The 15,992-nt window shown below is 53.7% G+C and overlaps 1 protein-coding gene across 1 annotated transcript; it reads right to left on the bottom strand.

The window, feature by feature from the left end:
• Positions 1 to 8,708: 8,708 nt before the first annotated feature.
• On the bottom strand, positions 8,709 to 15,253 carry FOXJ1 (forkhead box J1). The gene is made up of 3 exons (XM_069872817.1): positions 15,178 to 15,253; positions 13,729 to 14,301; positions 8,709 to 10,974 (listed from the first exon to the last, which is right to left on the bottom strand). The coding sequence occupies exons 2-3, from the start codon at positions 14,257 to 14,259 to the stop codon at positions 10,174 to 10,176; spliced, it is 1,332 nt and encodes a 443-aa protein (XP_069728918.1). The 5' UTR covers positions 14,260 to 14,301; positions 15,178 to 15,253; the 3' UTR covers positions 8,709 to 10,173.
• Positions 15,254 to 15,992: the final 739 nt, after the last annotated feature.

The following is a 15,992-nucleotide window of genomic DNA, read 5'->3' on the forward strand; positions in this document are numbered from 1 at the left end:
CCTGGGGCGGGGCCTTAGCCGGAGCAGTGCGCGTGCGCGCAACCCGCCGTGGCGGCCATGCTGGGAGCGGCGGCTGTGCCGGGCGGGGCGCCATGTTGGGCTTGGTGGCCACACTGGGCGGGGCGGGCCCCGCCGCGCGCTCCCGTAGGCCCGAGGCGGCCGCGGAGCGCCCCGGCTTCCCCCCCTCGCCGCTCTTCGCCCGGGCCCGCGATGCTGCGCGCCTCGGGGGAGATCGCAGGGTCTGCGTGAGCCGCGGCGGGGCGGGACCCTGCACCCTCCGCGGCCTCGGCGCTCCGCCGCGCCCTCCCCGCGGTGCGACCCTGTCCGCCCACCGCGACCGCGGGTCCCGCCCGGGGCCGCCGGCCAGCACCCCATGTGCCGGGCTGGTTTGGATGGGGAGGGTATTTCTGACCGGTATAGCAAAGCCGTCTATGTTTTTATACTAATCCGTGCCCTCGCCAAGAGGAGCTCTCCCCTCGCTGAGGCTGGGGAACGATCGCGTGCGCTCCTCTGAAGGAGGCTTTGTGTTTCCTGACAAGCCAGCGGAAAGGCTCCCTCGTGGGCTGACCGAGGCAGGGGTGGTCGGGATAGACACAGGCAACCAGCCCGCTTCCCGCGGCCAGTTGTGGTGGTGAAGAGTGAATGAATGTACAGAAAGTTCAGTCTGCCGATAAATCATGTGAAAACTGCCAGTCTATACAAACACGAGGTGCAATGCAATGTCCGGGAGGAGGCAGCAGAAATAAACTTGGTTGGGCTTGCAAAGAGTGAAAGCAACAGGGGTTATTTCTGGTAAAATGAAAGAGTAGAAACGCTGCTGTTGGAACGTGTGTTAAAATACCGTGCAAAAGGGCACAAAGCACGCCTGGGATCTGTAGGCTGTAAATACCCACCTCAGCTAAAGGCTGGCTTTTTCTCAGCAGTGGGTGCAGCTGCCAGAACGGCAGCTCTGACACAATCCTGGTCCCACCACCTTCCCGCCAGAGCACTGAGGCCGTATTGCTCTTCCCGCCTTACAAACCGCCAGCCACAGGGTCCCCACAGGCTCGGGAGGAATCACTTGCCGTGCCAAAACTGATGAAAAGCGGATGTGGTGACTCAGCAGCGGCTGTGGAGGAATGCTGAGTTGACCTTTGTTTCCCTCTCCATGAGGTGGAACAGGGGTATAAAAAAAACTTTTTTCTGCCCCAGAGAAGGGATTTTCATCCAGGTAGATGCACTTACTATCAGCATGGGCACGGAAGGCAGAAAACACAGCCAGCACAGCTGAATAAGGATTGCATACTCAGTACAGTGTTCAGCTGGGACTTCAGGGCACTAGCACAAGAGCTAACAAGTCCCTTTTGCAGCATTTACCAAGCAAGGTTGGTTCAAGTGCTCTGAAACCCAAGATGTGGGATCAGATTGGAGCCTGGCACCTTTGGGGTGTTGGAGGATGCAGGATTCGAAAAACATCAAGTCAAAGCCCCTGTTGTTCAGCAACTGGAGCTTTCAGTGCCACAGGCATGAGGAAGTGGCTCCTGCCTGTGGGGACGTGACAGTCACTTCTTTCCAAGCATGAGGTGTTCAGGGCGTTGGTCACCAAAAACACTGCAGAAAAGATTGCAAGAGAGGAAACTGAGGCAGAGAGAGGCTTGGCTTTGCCTGTTCAGAGCTAGGTTCCGAGTCACTGGAAAGACTCAGATATCCCGCAAATCCACCTTTCTCTTGGCGGTCTTTAAGGTGACAAAGGTGTGACCTTGACAAGATTTGGATAAATTCAATTACTAGTAGCTCTCAAAACAGGGACTTTCTGTCCCTTGCACTGTGTCTTAGTACCGCTCACCCTAGGAACAGTTCTCACTTAAAAAAATAGTAATTTTATTGCAAAAAATGAATTATGCCTGTCCCTGCCTCCCGCTGGCAGGGTTAATCCCGCTCCTACACAGAGGGGACGGTAGGGACATGAAGGGGCAGCAGTGCTCCTGAGCTGCAGGAGCTGCCTGCAAGGCACACAGAGTGCGGTGGCGAGGGCAAAATAAGATTAATACAGGCAGGAGCCTCCAAAAGGGCTTTGCATTTGATGTGGGAGAGGAGAAAGATCAGACTATGGAGGAGCCAGGATTAGCGTAAAATTACAAAACATTCATTATGAGCTGAAGAGCCGTCCCTGGCTGTGTGCCCCTGCGGTGTGACCTGGGCTGCGAGAACGTGTGAGAACACCATCACTGGTGGCACTGCCCGCTCCTCCTCCCCAGATGCAGGCTATTATGTCTCCCCTTAGGTCAGATGGACAGAAAAGGTGATCAATCTTCAACCAGCACAACCAGGAGCTCTGAGCTGGCTGAGGAGTCCCCAGCTTTCCCTTCCAGGTATGGTTAAGTGGGGAGAGCACTTGGAAGGGGAAGTGAGTGTGTGCAGACGGGGCATGGGATTCACCTAGGCATGTGCCCAGGCTGTTACTACAGCTGTGAACTTGATGGGAGGAGACAGGAACCAAATGCACCAAAGGACTTTGCCTCCCTGGTAACGTCTCAAAGCCCCACCAACTTCGCTTTGATCCTGACCTGAGACCAGACCATAATGTGCTGTGGGGATGTGCAGTGCTCCTGGAAAACTGGGTCCCTGTGGGACAAGGGCCAGTGTTTGGGCTCCTGCAGCTTCCCAGTCATTCCCAAGCGGCCCTGATTGCTCCAGGGAAAAGGATACTGCACAGCAGTAATTGCACTGAAACAACACCCAAGCAATCACCTAATGGGAAATCCCTCAACAACTCTCTGCTCCTTGTAGGAGGGAGGGTTGTGGGGATCAGTCCCTAAAAGGGTGGCTTTGAATGCGCCCTTAAGCCCCCATCCATCACAGACACAAGCTGTGCTCTCCCTCCCTCCAGCTTTGTTTGTGAAGGGAATTAAGGTCCTACTGGGAAAACCTCCCCTGTGCTCTGGTAACTGCCTTCATAGCCAGCTCTAAGTGGCTTTTTGTAAAAAACCAACCAGGATTAACAAGGTTCCCCTTGGCACTCTTTACTTAGCATGCCAACAGAGTGGAGAGAACAGGGCAGAGACCCCCCTCCTCCAGCAAACCCCCTGGGGCCACCAAGGAGCTGGCACAGACTGAGAACCAACACTGTGCCACTCAGCACATGGATGAATCCTTCCTCTCCAGAGCAGGAGCTGAGGTTCCCAGCTGGATTTGAGATCGGTGGGATGTTTGCATGCACACCAGGACCATTGGTCCTCGGGACAGTGGAAATATTGGGCACTGTATTTGTCAGCTGGGGGCCAGGCTCAGGATAACAATCATTTTCTCTCTATGCCATGTTGCTGGGGATGGAAGGACAGTGTTTGCCATGCAGGCCAGTGTCGGGTGTGCATTCCCACCACATGACAAGAATGGGGAGGCCATGCAGGGCTGCAGCCAGCTCTGTTGCACCATAAGGAATGCACTGAGTGACCGTAGGGCTGGGAAGGAACCACCTGACAAGGCCACGGTGTCTGCCAAGGGCTGCAACTCCAATGAGCCCCGTGCAGAGAAGACCCTCCTCTGCCATCCCTCTCTGCCCGCAGCAGGGTGCAGGGGTCCTGCCTTCGTCTGCCATCTTCCCAGGGGCTTGAGCTGCCACAGCCGCCTTGCCACAGCACAGCTCCGACCTTTAGATGTTTGCACATTCCTGCCTGTTAATGTGGCTCATAACCAAAAGCTGCTGGGATGGAGCATTACTCCCCCCAGCACCTGCAGTTCTGCTCTCTCTGGCACCCACCGCTCATAATGACTCCAAGACCTCCTGCCTCGGCCTCTGACCCAGCAGCCCCCTTGCACAGGATCGGAGCATCCTGGGGGATCTGCACCTGACACCCCCATGCTGGCCAGCTCCATTCACACCTCCCAGATATATGGGGTTTATGCCCAGGTTGCCCTGAATTGGGCTGATCTCCAAATGCACCTGCTTGCCCTCATGCAGCCTTTGCTGTTTGGCTCTGTGAGTAAACTGGCTCCACAGGGTGCAGAGCCCACAGCATGCCCCTGCTTGCACCTTTTTTGAGGAATGTAAGGCTCATCAGCTGGAGTCAGACAACAAAAAAAGATCTATTTTCCTTCTTACCATCCTGATGGCAGTGAAAAAACCCCAATCTCAGGACATGGGATGTCCCCAATGCTCCAAACCTGGAAATAAATCACCTGAAAAACAACCATTGTGAAGAAATCCCCGTGGCCCCAGTGCTTGTTTGCAAACCACCCAGCTTTGGGCCTCAGCATGACGTGGTTTCCCAAAGAAGGAGATGATGCTGGCATTGCTCCAGCAGCTCAGCCCCTCTGCTGTGGGGGTTGGATGTTTCCCCCCTGCCCACAGGACCTTGTTCCATGGCATGAGCTGGGGTAGCAGGAGCCCTGCAGGGCTGCATCCCCAGCCTTGGCACCTTGGCAACCTTCAGGGGGAGGACAGGGATGATTAGGAGGAACGGGCAGCATGCAGAGCATCTCCTTGTCATGGCATTTACACAGGGGCTGTTGCATTGTGGCTTGGGTGAGTGGCCATGGCACTCTCCCCACCGCAGGGCAAGTCCTGGCCTGCCTGTGCATTGTGCTGGCTGTGCCCAGGAACGGCCGCTGGCAACGGCCCACTGACCCATCCCAGGGCTGCCTGGGGGGAAGGCAGGGAGCTTTGCCAGCTGGGCTCCTCATTGCCAGAGGGTGCACCCCTATACATAGCCCAAAAACATGGCTGAAAACTCCAGGGTGCACACATGCTCTGAAAGTGCCACCCCAGTGTTGCTCTGGGCTAGATACAGCCCTTGTCGGAGCTCCACTCCCTGCAATGCGACCTAACCCAGCTTCAGCAGCATGAGCTGGGGACCAGGACCAGGGGCTTGAGGGGGTGCCTGGCGCATGGGAACTGGCCCCAGGGGCAGGCTGCCTTTCCCACAAAGTACTTTGGGCCAGATGATCAGGTTTTGGTCCATATCACAGCACTGACTTGCCCTGTCTCAGTTTCCCCATTAGGGTGCTGGATGCAAGCTATATGGATGTCACAGGTCCCAATGGGCTTTGCTAGCAGTGCAAGGTGAGAGCTGGAAAAGCAGAAGAGGGTCTTTGTCCCATTCTGTTTTAAGAGCCACCTTCCCCAGAGCTGCTGCAGAAAGGCAAAGATGTTGGGGTCCATCCCTGGGTCACATCATGGCCTGTCTGGGGTTTGCTATGGCGCCTCCATACCCCTGGATATTAAACCCTCCAAAAATCCTTGTCACAGGGGCAGGGAGTCCCCTGAACCATCCCCTCATTGCAAGGCTGAGGGCCACACCGCCCTAATGCCATGCCAGTGCCTGTACCCCCACAACTTGTGTCTGCACTAAGGATGGAGCTCCCTGCCCAACCACTGTTTCCATAAGATTTCTCACTCAGATGAACTCTTGGATGCACATTCAGGAACCCATTTTTATTCCCCAAACTTTGGAGGTTCATTCATTGCTATGCAAGGCAAGTCTATTCCCTACATCCTCCACCCTGCCTGCCCCTTCTTTCCTCCACCGCTCTGGCTGTCCGGGCCTGGGATGTTAAAACGGACTGAATTTTTCACGATGGGGGGAAATAATTAAAAGAAAAGAAAAAAAAAGAAAAGAAAAATCTGGAGGTGGAGGGAGAACCCCCGAGTTGTGACCTCCTCCAAACCCACCGCACCAAATCCACACAAGGAAAACAAAAGGCAGTAAGATTTGCATTTCCAAACAGAGCATAGATGGCCCCAATCTTTGAGCTGTTTATTCTAGGCGTTGATTTTCAATATTTAGGATGATTAGCAAGTGAAAGCCGGCTGTTGCCAGAATGGCTCCATGCCAGCCCCGCACTCAATGGAAGGGAAAGAAAGACACGGCCAGAAAAGGAGAGAAAAGAAGGGCTTATGCGTATATTTTTTTTCTCTCTCTGAGAACGGGAGATTGGTTTAAGGTGTCAATGTTTGCCCATCAGGGAAGGATGATGGATGAGGGGGCAGCTGAGGGAATAGCAGAAATAAATAATAAAGGAATAATTGCCATGTACTTCATAACTGTCTGGGGCTGCGATGGCTGAGCGTGCCGGGAGCTGTTGGAGCTGGATCCCGGACCCGCTTGGGCAGATGCCACCGGCAAAATGCCCCGAAACGCAGCTCCCCTGGGATTTCACTGCACGATGCGCAAAGGGCGCGGGGGACGCCGCCAGCCCGGCGGTCCCCAACCCACCCCCAGCCCCGTGCCGGGCGAGCCGGGGCACCGCGGGGCTGGCCCAGCCCCGGCCAGGGGCTGCAACCCCGCCGCCCCGGCAAGCCCGGGCAGGCCGAGAGCCGCCGGGAGCCGGCGCCGCTCCTGGCACCGCGCTCCGCCCCGCACCCAAGGGCCTCGTGCGGGCAGCAGCCGCTCCCCGGCCCCGCACCCGCGGGACGCGACGCTCCCGACCGGCGGCACCCCCAGCTTGTGCGTCTCCTTGGCTGCTGCTTAAAAAAAATAACTCCCGCACGCCCCAAACCATCCCATCAAAAGGAAAAAAAAAATATCACATCCAAGTTGTTTTTGCTGCTTTGACAACCTGAACAAAACGAGTTTGTTTCAGGCCTCGCCTGGTGCCTCCTTTGTACTCACCCTCTCTCACTTTAAAACCCCAACTGGCTCCATCAGGCTGGAATATGTTTTCCTGGCAATGCTGCATCTTTCTTCAAACCCATAGTAGAGTGGGAGTTCTGGGGGCTTCTCTTTTTTTTCCCGGGGAGTTTAAAAACCGGAATTGCACGGTTGTGCCTGGCAAAACAAAGTAAAGAAGTGAACAGAGGAACGAAGGGGCTGTCAGCTTTTTGCTACCTTATTTTAGGTAGCTGCCTTATTTTAGGGGAGAAGTGAAGAGCAGCTCCGCTGGTATTACCAGCTGTGAGCAGATAGAAGAAGCCAGGACAGGGAATTCCTTGTTGCCTTTTTGTGTTTATGGTCTCCAATGTCCCAGAGCTGAAGAAAGAGCCCAGATCTGCCTCCAGAATTTCTTCCCGGACACATCAAAGCCATCCCCCACGAGGCTAACCCTTCCTCATCCAAAGGGCTACATCCTGCCCTCCCAACACAAAGCACAAACCTGCCAAAGCCAACCCCTGCAGAGAGCCCAGCCCTTATTTTTGGTTGAGATTGGCTGGATTGGGAGCAGCTGTGACCACTGAGCAAACTGATTGACTGCTGCAGTGCACCAGGCACTGGTGCCGATGGAATCCAGTAGATCGCTGGAAAAGCGATCTCACATCTTGGGGAGATAGGAAGAGCTGTGTATCCAGCACAAGAAGAGTGGGACATCCTGGAGTGGGTCCATCCAAGGCACCAACCTGGACAAGCCGCAGGCAGTGTCCAGACAGCAATCTCTGTCCCTGGAGATGCTCAGATGTGGTGGGGAGGACCAGGCAGCCACTGAGCAGGGCCCCCTTCCAGCCTCCTTCTCCCACCATCCCAAGTGGCAGCACTGCCCCATATCCTAGCTTCAGCCAGCTTCTTACCCGGCCCATATTACCAAGCCACCTTCTCCTCCCTATGGGTCTCCCCAGGACCCTTCGTCCCCCATGTTGCCTGCACCAGCAGCTGAGCAAACACTGCTCTTCTTCCCTGCCTTGGCAGAGTCCGACTGCTCCTCAGCATAATTGACCTTGCAAGGGCTCAGCTATTTCTGTGGATTCCATGCAGCTCCTCTTGCCTGTCCTGTACTCAGGAGGGTTCAGAAGCCACTTGTGTTTCTCAGGGCACCTACAGGGATGAGTGGGGATATGAGATAAGCAGAGGGATAGTCCCAGGCACCCATACCATGTCACCCCCAGAGGCTCCCCACAGGATGCCCTAGGGGCTGGGAGCAGCTCCCAGGACACTGGACACCAGGCATGGCCACCCTTATGCTGCAGAGGCAAGATGTAACTACTGCCACGCAGGCAGTAGTTTATGCCTCACTTTCCCCACATGGAATTGCTGTGAGGCTGTGGAGAAGGGTGATAGCACCCATGTACCAGGGTTGGTGAGATGTCCCCTACCTCACAGGGAGAGGGGCAGACAGAGCCAGGCAGGCTGGAGGGAAATAAGGAGGCAAAAGGGCTTTTTCTTCTCCATTTTTAAAATTTATTTTTTATTATTATTACTATTTTGTAAATAACTTTCCATGAAAAAGGTTAAATTGCACACAAATCTCTGCAGTTCTTCAGCATCAGTACAGAAGCCCCAAACCAGGAAAATATAACAAAAACAACAAATAAAAAGAAGCATTGCCAATACAGATAAAAACATCTACAGCAACCCACAAAGCCACCCAGACACATAGCCCTTGCTTCCTGGCCTCAGGACACCATCCCCAGCCATGTAGTGGCATGCCAGGAGACTTCAGATGCTGGCACTTGAGCAAAGCTGCAGACCTGACCCCAGCTCTGCTGCTTGCATGAGCTGAAGGTATCAGTTCTCAGCCCACCCCACACTTTACAAAGGGGATACAGGACTTGGGCCCCCACCTCCGCAGCGCCAACCCTCTCCCCAGATTTGGGTGCATATTACTCCAAGGTTAGTTTATGTATTTTTAAGGCTTGTTTATTGATTCTTACACTACAATTATACTCTCACTAAATTATATTGCTCACATTAAAGGTCCTAAATGCTTTTGTAACCAAAAAAGAAACTCTTTACAATCTTCCACTTTTCAGCAAGTCTGACACACCACTAAAATTACAGCTTCTGCTTACTCCTACCTGATGGCTACTCTACCTCTAATTACCTACAGCAAAGGAGAGGTGAAGAATTCGGTTCTCAAGAGCTTCAAGTTTCAGCGCAGTTTGGCTCTGCTCCTGAAATGCTTCTGAGCTCCTTTGCAGAGATCCTGCCATGTTCTCAGTACATACTGAGACAAAGGGCCAAAACTTCAGTCCATGTCAATCCCAGCTGCTCTCCCAGCTGATGAACCGCTCCCAGCTGGATGGGACTTCATCTCTGCTGCTGTCCTCAAAGCCCGATGCACACATAGTCTTTGGCCTGAGCTTCTGGATGGAGCCGGAATATGGATTTCTTTCCTCTTTGGTCCCACCTAGAAGCATTCGATGTGGAGTGGCCCCATTGCCACCAGCTGATGGCTACACCACGGTGTTTCCTTACAGCTCCCCAAAAAGAGCATCCTTAATTAGGGTCCTGCATTGCCCTGGCAGCCACTTGGAGCCTGATGGATGAGCAACAGAAGTAGAGTGAGACAGTCTTGGACCAAAAAAAGGGAGAGGGGGCCCACATCAACTGGTGAAAGACAGGGAGTGTTTGTGGTGGTCTAGACCCTTCAGCAACCGCAGCAGAGGTTTTGGGTACAAAAGATATGAAAATCAGTTCTGGGAGCACCCTGGTCCCTGCTGCTCATCTCCTGTCAGAGTCAGTTCCTGGATCCATAACAAAACCTGTTGCTGCTGCTGCAGGAATCCTCCCTCATGTGGTCTGGGTTTCCAGAACAATGAGCACAAGCCTTTATAACAGTGAAAATATAAAACAACTCCCAAACTGCATTTCCCCTATCCCCCAGTATTTAGAAATTCTAATGCTAAAAATATAGGTTTCTTTGAATATATAATATATAATAGATTATATAAAAACATTCTAAAGAGGCAGACTTGCCCAATTTATAGACCTTTTCTTCTTCCCTGGGCACAAGTCAGGAGGGAGGTTGAACTCGGAGAATCCAGAAGGGACCTCTATTTACCTGCTAGCTAATTATCACACTGTACCTGCCAACAACCCTAGACAGAAACAGGAAAGAGAGAGGAAATTGCACTGAGTCTACTAAGTCCTAAGCCACTATGAATCTCATGTCTTGGATGGGCTTTAGCAGATGCTCTCCTTTAGCCCTGAAGGAATATACACCAGGTCCATTTCCATGGGGAAAAAACCATGATAATTCACATTTCTTCACTTAAAAGTAAAAAAATAAGTAGTGTTATATTTCTTCTCTTGAGGAAACTCATGGACTAGAGACTTCTGATATGTCCTTTAAAGATATATCAAGCAGTGCCTGTGGTGGTGGTTTTTTTTCTTTTCTCCTCCCCGGTGTTTCTGTGACTAATCTTATGAAGCAGCTGGTAGAAGTCACTGTGGATGTCTCTGTCTCTAGGCCCTTGTAAGTCCCAGCAACACAGGAGGATCATCCTACTAAAGTCTGTGTGAGCTTTGAATGGTGACTGGCCTCTTATAAGAGGGATGCCAGACTGCTCCAGTCACTCACATCTGCTGGCAAAGAGGCATCACTGAGTTCAAACAACTGCTCCACATTGACAGAATTGGAGAGGTAATCATTTGTCCCTTCATCCCAGGGATGCTGAAGGAATGAAGTGGCCATGAAGGTTTCATCAAAGTCCAGATTGTTTTGGCTGGATTCAGTGAGGACCTGCTCCTGCCCCTGAGGACAGTCGATGTGGTGGCCGTGTACTGTCAAGTCCAGGTCACGTGTTATGGGGCTCATTGGAGGCGACATCTCTAGGTCCTCAAAAGTGGAGAAGTCTCCGTTCAGGCTGGTGTCGAAGATGGCTTCCCAGTCAAAGTCACCTTTCAGCGATCCCAGCTCAGTCTGCTCTTCCTGGGTCAGCAAGGCAGAGTTGGAAAGCCGAGACACCTTGGCCGTTCGCTTGGGCAAGGGTTGCTTGCGCTTGTGCCCTGCTTTGCCATCTGCTGGATTCCAGTTCTGGTCACCAGTGACTTCTTCAAACTCTTTCAGTAGCTGCTGTGACTCCATATTGATCTCGAGGACATTATTGAAGGTGCAAGCCAAAGCAGCTGGGCTGGGGATACACCGCGCTTCTTGTTGAGATTTTTTGGTGAAGGCTGGGTGGATCTGCACTGGGGGCATCTTCCGCTTTTTGAAGGCACCATTCTTGAGCCTGTCAGCGTATTGAGGGTCAAGCTTCCAAAACCCACCTTTCCCTGGCTCACCCTTCTCTCGGGGCACCTTGATGAAACACTTGTTCAAGGAGAGGTTGTGCCGGATGGAGTTCTAGACCCAAAAGAAGAAAAAAATACAAGGATGAGTGCTTGTTTACTGCCAAAGCACCTACCTGCATGGGGAGCCTGGTGGAAAAGCACATTTTCAGCAAGGACCTTTGGGAAAAGAAAGCAGAAATGGCAACATCAAGACATCTCAGGCTATGTGCCCAGCAGAAACTCCCCTGTCCCTGAGTCACCAGCAGAGTTTTCTTGCCTTCTCTCTAATTCAGCCAGAGATGGCAGGAGCCAAGAGGTTCCAGGTTGTACTTGCCAACCAATGGGAAGGGTTTGGGCAACTCTCCTTGGCTGTAATCCGGGGCCTTGGGCCTTTGGATTGTACAGAGCACTGGGAGAAACCAGCCAGGCTTGCCCTAGGCATGGAGCTAAGCTGGAGGTGGTCAGGTCTTCCTTTGTGGTTAAGGAGGAAAAGGAGGGTCTTTACACAGATGTGGCCATGGCCCCATTGCAAGTGGAAACACATGGCAGCACCATGGGGGATGGCATCATCAGGGCCTTCTTTGCATCCATTATTTCATCTATACATATTGCTAGTGTTGACAGGAAAAGATTTGGAAAAAAAACAGGCACCACACCTAGGCTGACTCAAAACAGAAGGGCAACACCGGAGAGACACATGGGCTGCAACCCTTGCCCCCACAGCCCTGCATGATTCCAGAGTGCCTCCTGACCTGCAGAAGGTCAGTGTGAAATCACCCCATCTTCATCACCCACCACTCAAACAAACGGGGTTGGGGGGTGTGTGTGTGTAAAACAGGGGGAATAAAGAAAGAGAGGAGTTTCTGCTCCCATTTAGCTGTTCTGAAACCATGAATGTGCCTGGAGTGACGTGAATAATCAGAAAGGAAACTCAGTTATTGGGTAAATAACCCTACATTGGACTCCACAAAGCCAAGGCTGTATTAAGAGATTGGATATGGTAGAGGTTTGGTTTTTTTTAATGTTGCCTGGATATCTTTATGCTTATTCATCCATAATCTGTAGTGGCAAATAGGAAAAACAGGACTTGAATGCTTAGAGCTGTTGAAAAACACGCACGCACATACACTCACACACACACACACACAACAAAACCCTCCTCTGGGCTGAAGCTCCTTGGGTGTGTTGGCTACTCTCCAAAGCACTCAGCTCCCACAGGAATATATCCATCTCCCCCCTCTCCCCGAGTATGGGTGGCATGACCTTTCCAGGCTGTCTTCACGTATGGGAATCAGGATAGGGGATGAGAACACAGGCTCAGAAAGAAAGAAAGAAAAAAAAAAGAAAAAGAAAGCAAGAAAAAAAAAGAAAAAAGAAAAAGGAAAAGAAAAAAAGGAAAAGAAAAAAGAAAAGGAAAAAGAAGAAAGGCACAGCAGGAACACAGATATCCCTGCAAACAATCCAGGCAGTGGTAACTCCAAATTTACAGTTTGACAAAATTTTACAAGTGTCAGAGACTTGAAGGCTGAATTCTCTGCTCCCCATCTCCCCTCTCCGTCCCTAGCTTCATTCAGCCTAGGCCGCTCTCCACCATTACCCGCCCAGTAACATATTTATCATTCCTGCCTGCAACAATCCCATGAACCCCCTGCATCTCTGCAAAGGGGGGTTGAAAAACCTTTCTTTTTTTTTTTATAAACACATTTAATTAAAAACTTGGTCATTATCCAGCTGTGAGTTTGCAGGAGAAAATCAACATGTTGGCACACAGCTCCCCCTCTCAAATCGTTTCCACAGGTCCCTCAGCACAGGGGATACTGGGGAACCCAGGTGGCCCTGGAGATAGACCAGTGGGGTACCCTTCCCTGTGATGGGCTTCAAGAGCTGCTGGAGATCCACCTGTCTGGGGTAAAGGTGGGCAATACCTGGCCAGGGGAGTTGTAGGGGTTTTGCTCAGACCTGCCTGGGTGAGCACTGCTGTCAGGATCACTTGTATGCTGTGGATCTGGGCTGGGAATAACCTGAGTGGAGTGACAAGCCACCCAGGTCCCTACTGTCCTGCCACATCCTAGATAGCCTCACATGCTGGAGGTCCTCTCATGTGACAGAGGAGAGCAGCGAGCCAAGATGACAGGGAAAAGCCCCTATGCTGTCCCCAAAGCTGGCGAGCCTGGGGGCTGTCCCCTACCCCCCAAGGACACCCTGATGCTAGCTGGGGACAGCAGCCCTAACTGACCTCTGTCGAGCTTCCCTCTGAGTCCTCACCAGCTCATCACAACTATGAAGACTCCTTCACCTCTCCAAGGGGACAGGAAACTTGACCTCCGCCCTGCTTGGAAAGCAGCACTATTTCTGCTCTGAACCTCCCGAACAAGGCATTTGTTCGGGAGCATCTCTCCATCCTTCTCCTATGGGTCCTCAGTACCCAGAGATGCTCAGCCCAGCAATTTCATACATGCTGAGCTCTGAGGGACTCAAAATGCCATGAAAGCTCCAGAAAGGTGGAGCTGGGGACAGAGGTATCTTTGCCCCAGAGCCGAGAGGAGCCGCAGGTACCAGCAGCCGAACGGGTACCTCCCCACTCCCAGAATGTCCTGAGCTCTCTCTTACAATGGCTCCTTCCCTCTGCTGTCCTCATGGCTGTGGCATTTCTGCACACCCAAGGTCTTCCTGTCACTGCCCTTCCGCACCAGATGCCAGTGCCAGTCTCCTCATAGTGAGATTCAGCATTTCCATGGGATCTTGCCTTCCATGATGGAGGCTGTGGAAAGACCTCTGCAGCCCTGTAGGGAGAGAGGACAAGGCGAGAGGTCTCCAAATCTCCTACCTGCCAGGTGGGATCAGCATGTTGGAAGTAGCAGAAGTTGTCAGTAATCCACTTGTAGATGGCAGAGAGGGTGATCTGAGGCTTCTTGCTGGCTTCCATTGCCATGCAGATGAGGGTGGCATAGGAGTAGGGTGGCTTGATGTGTGGATTGGTCTTGTAGTCAATGTCCTCTGCAAGCTGGGTGTGCATGGCCATGGCATGGTGCACCGTCCTCAAGGTGGAGGAGGAGATGGGCTTGCAGGGAGTGTGGGGCATGCCCATGCACGCTGGGTCAGCAGCCAAGGGTGAGCATGGGGCAGCAACACTGGGGATTCTATGACAGTCATGGGGGTCTGGACCACTGGGGCAGTAGGAGGACTTGCCCATGCTGGCACTGATGATTGAGAAGTCCTGCAGCCACATGAGGCTGGTCAGGCTGTCGTCCAGGTCGTCTGAGTCTCTCATGCTGCCCTCGTGCCCCCTGTCCCGTCCAGCCTGCAGGTGGCTCAGCCACCCCTCAGCCATGCCTCGACGCATCGGCAGCTCTTGCATTCACTGGACGCAGGTGAAGGGGAGGGAAGGAACAGGCAGACCCTGCAATAAAAAAAAAGGGAGAGGGTTGAGACTCCCCAAGGCGCAGCCACTCTCTCGCACTTGGGCAGGGCTGGGGCTGGGTGCTCTCGGTGATGCTGGGTGAGATCCATCCCTGGAGTGCTGCACACCAGAGCTGCAATACCTCCTGGGGTGCTTCAGCAGCCCTGAACCGTTAGGAAATCCCTTCAACCCCTCACCTGAACCCCAGCGGGGCAGCACTGCCCAGCAAGCCTTCGGCCAAAGAAAGTATTTAAAAAAAACCCAAAACCAAAAATAAAACAAACAAACAAACAAAACCAACAAAAAGACATTCAAGCAACCAAAATCCTCCCCTGCCGGTCCTCAGAGCAAGGATATTTCTCCCACTGGCCACTAGCAGGACAAAATCTCAGGATCCAACACCTCGACAGAATATCTTGAAGTCCCCCCCGCTACCAACTTCCCTCGGTTTCGTCTGTTTTCTGCTCCTTCCTTCACCTCATACCCCTAAACCGATCCGGGCTGGGGGAGCACGGACGCCCCCTCCAAGCACTCCCTGACTCAGAACGAGCCGGAGGGTTCAGGCTTCGGTGACTCCCGGGCTAAGGATACGGCGCCTGCCTTTGCTGCCGGGCTGGGACCCCGCGCCTCCGGGCAGGAGGGCCGGGACCCTGCGCCGGGGCCCCGCCGGGGGCTCTGCCGCGGGGCGAGGCTCCGGGGACCCGGCCCCCGCCGCCACCGCTCAGAGCCCCTGCGAGCTCCTGCGCCCGCGGGACGGGAGGTCCCAGAAATACTCGCGGGGGGGCCGATAAAAATGGCAATAAAAGCAACAATAAAAATAATAGCGAGCGCCGCGCGAGGCCCCGCCCCGCCGGGCCCGGCGCCACCGCCCCTTACCCTGTCCCACCGGCGTCTCCCGACCTCCGAAATTCCCGAGAGAGCAGGAAGCTTCTGGAAAAAAAAAAAAAGAAGGGGGACAAAAAAAAAAGATGAGGGACCCCCGAGCCGCGCTGCGGGGCTGCGGGGGCGCCGCTACCGGGAACGCGCCGGGCCTTGCCCGCCCCGCGCCCTTAAGTAGCGGCTCCGGAGGCTTCTCGCGTTGCCGTGGCGACGCCCCGCCCCGTCAACAGCGTCCGGCCCGGTCATTGGCCCGCGTGTTGCCATGGCAGCCGGGGGCCTGCGGCGCGGGGGCCGGGCCGGGGCGGCCCCGCTCGGAGCGGCCGCGCGGGCGCGAAGCCTGAGCTCACCCCGGGTGCCGCTCCGAGAAGGACCCCGGGGGTGTTGGGGAGGAGTCCCCGTCCCCGGAGGAGTTCGAAACCCGTGTGGACTTCGGGACACGGTCTAGAGGCACGGTGGGGATGGACGGGTTGATCTTGGAGGTCTTTCCCAATCTTAACGACTCTACGATTCTTTCCACCGTGCACCAGCCCCCTCCAATGAAACCAAATTATAACCCTCTTTACCTTCAAGGTATCGGCTCCCAGCACAAGTTTTCTTGCCCAACACTGCAGGGATTTCCCCTGCACAAGCAACCAGCTCCTTCGTGCTCCTTATCTCCAGTCCCCTCTAGGTGCCCTCATCCATCCCAGCACCGCCAGGGGCCATGGAGCCTGTGCCACCCGCCCGGCCACCTGCACCCCACGCCAAGGAGATGATGCTGCCCCGGGCCAGACTGTTCCAGAAGAGGTTTGTTTGCATTTGTACCTTCTTCA

Source organism: Phaenicophaeus curvirostris, chromosome 19 (genome assembly GCF_032191515.1).
Source record: "Phaenicophaeus curvirostris isolate KB17595 chromosome 19, BPBGC_Pcur_1.0, whole genome shotgun sequence".
Classification (NCBI taxonomy): domain Eukaryota; kingdom Metazoa; phylum Chordata; class Aves; order Cuculiformes; family Cuculidae; genus Phaenicophaeus; species Phaenicophaeus curvirostris.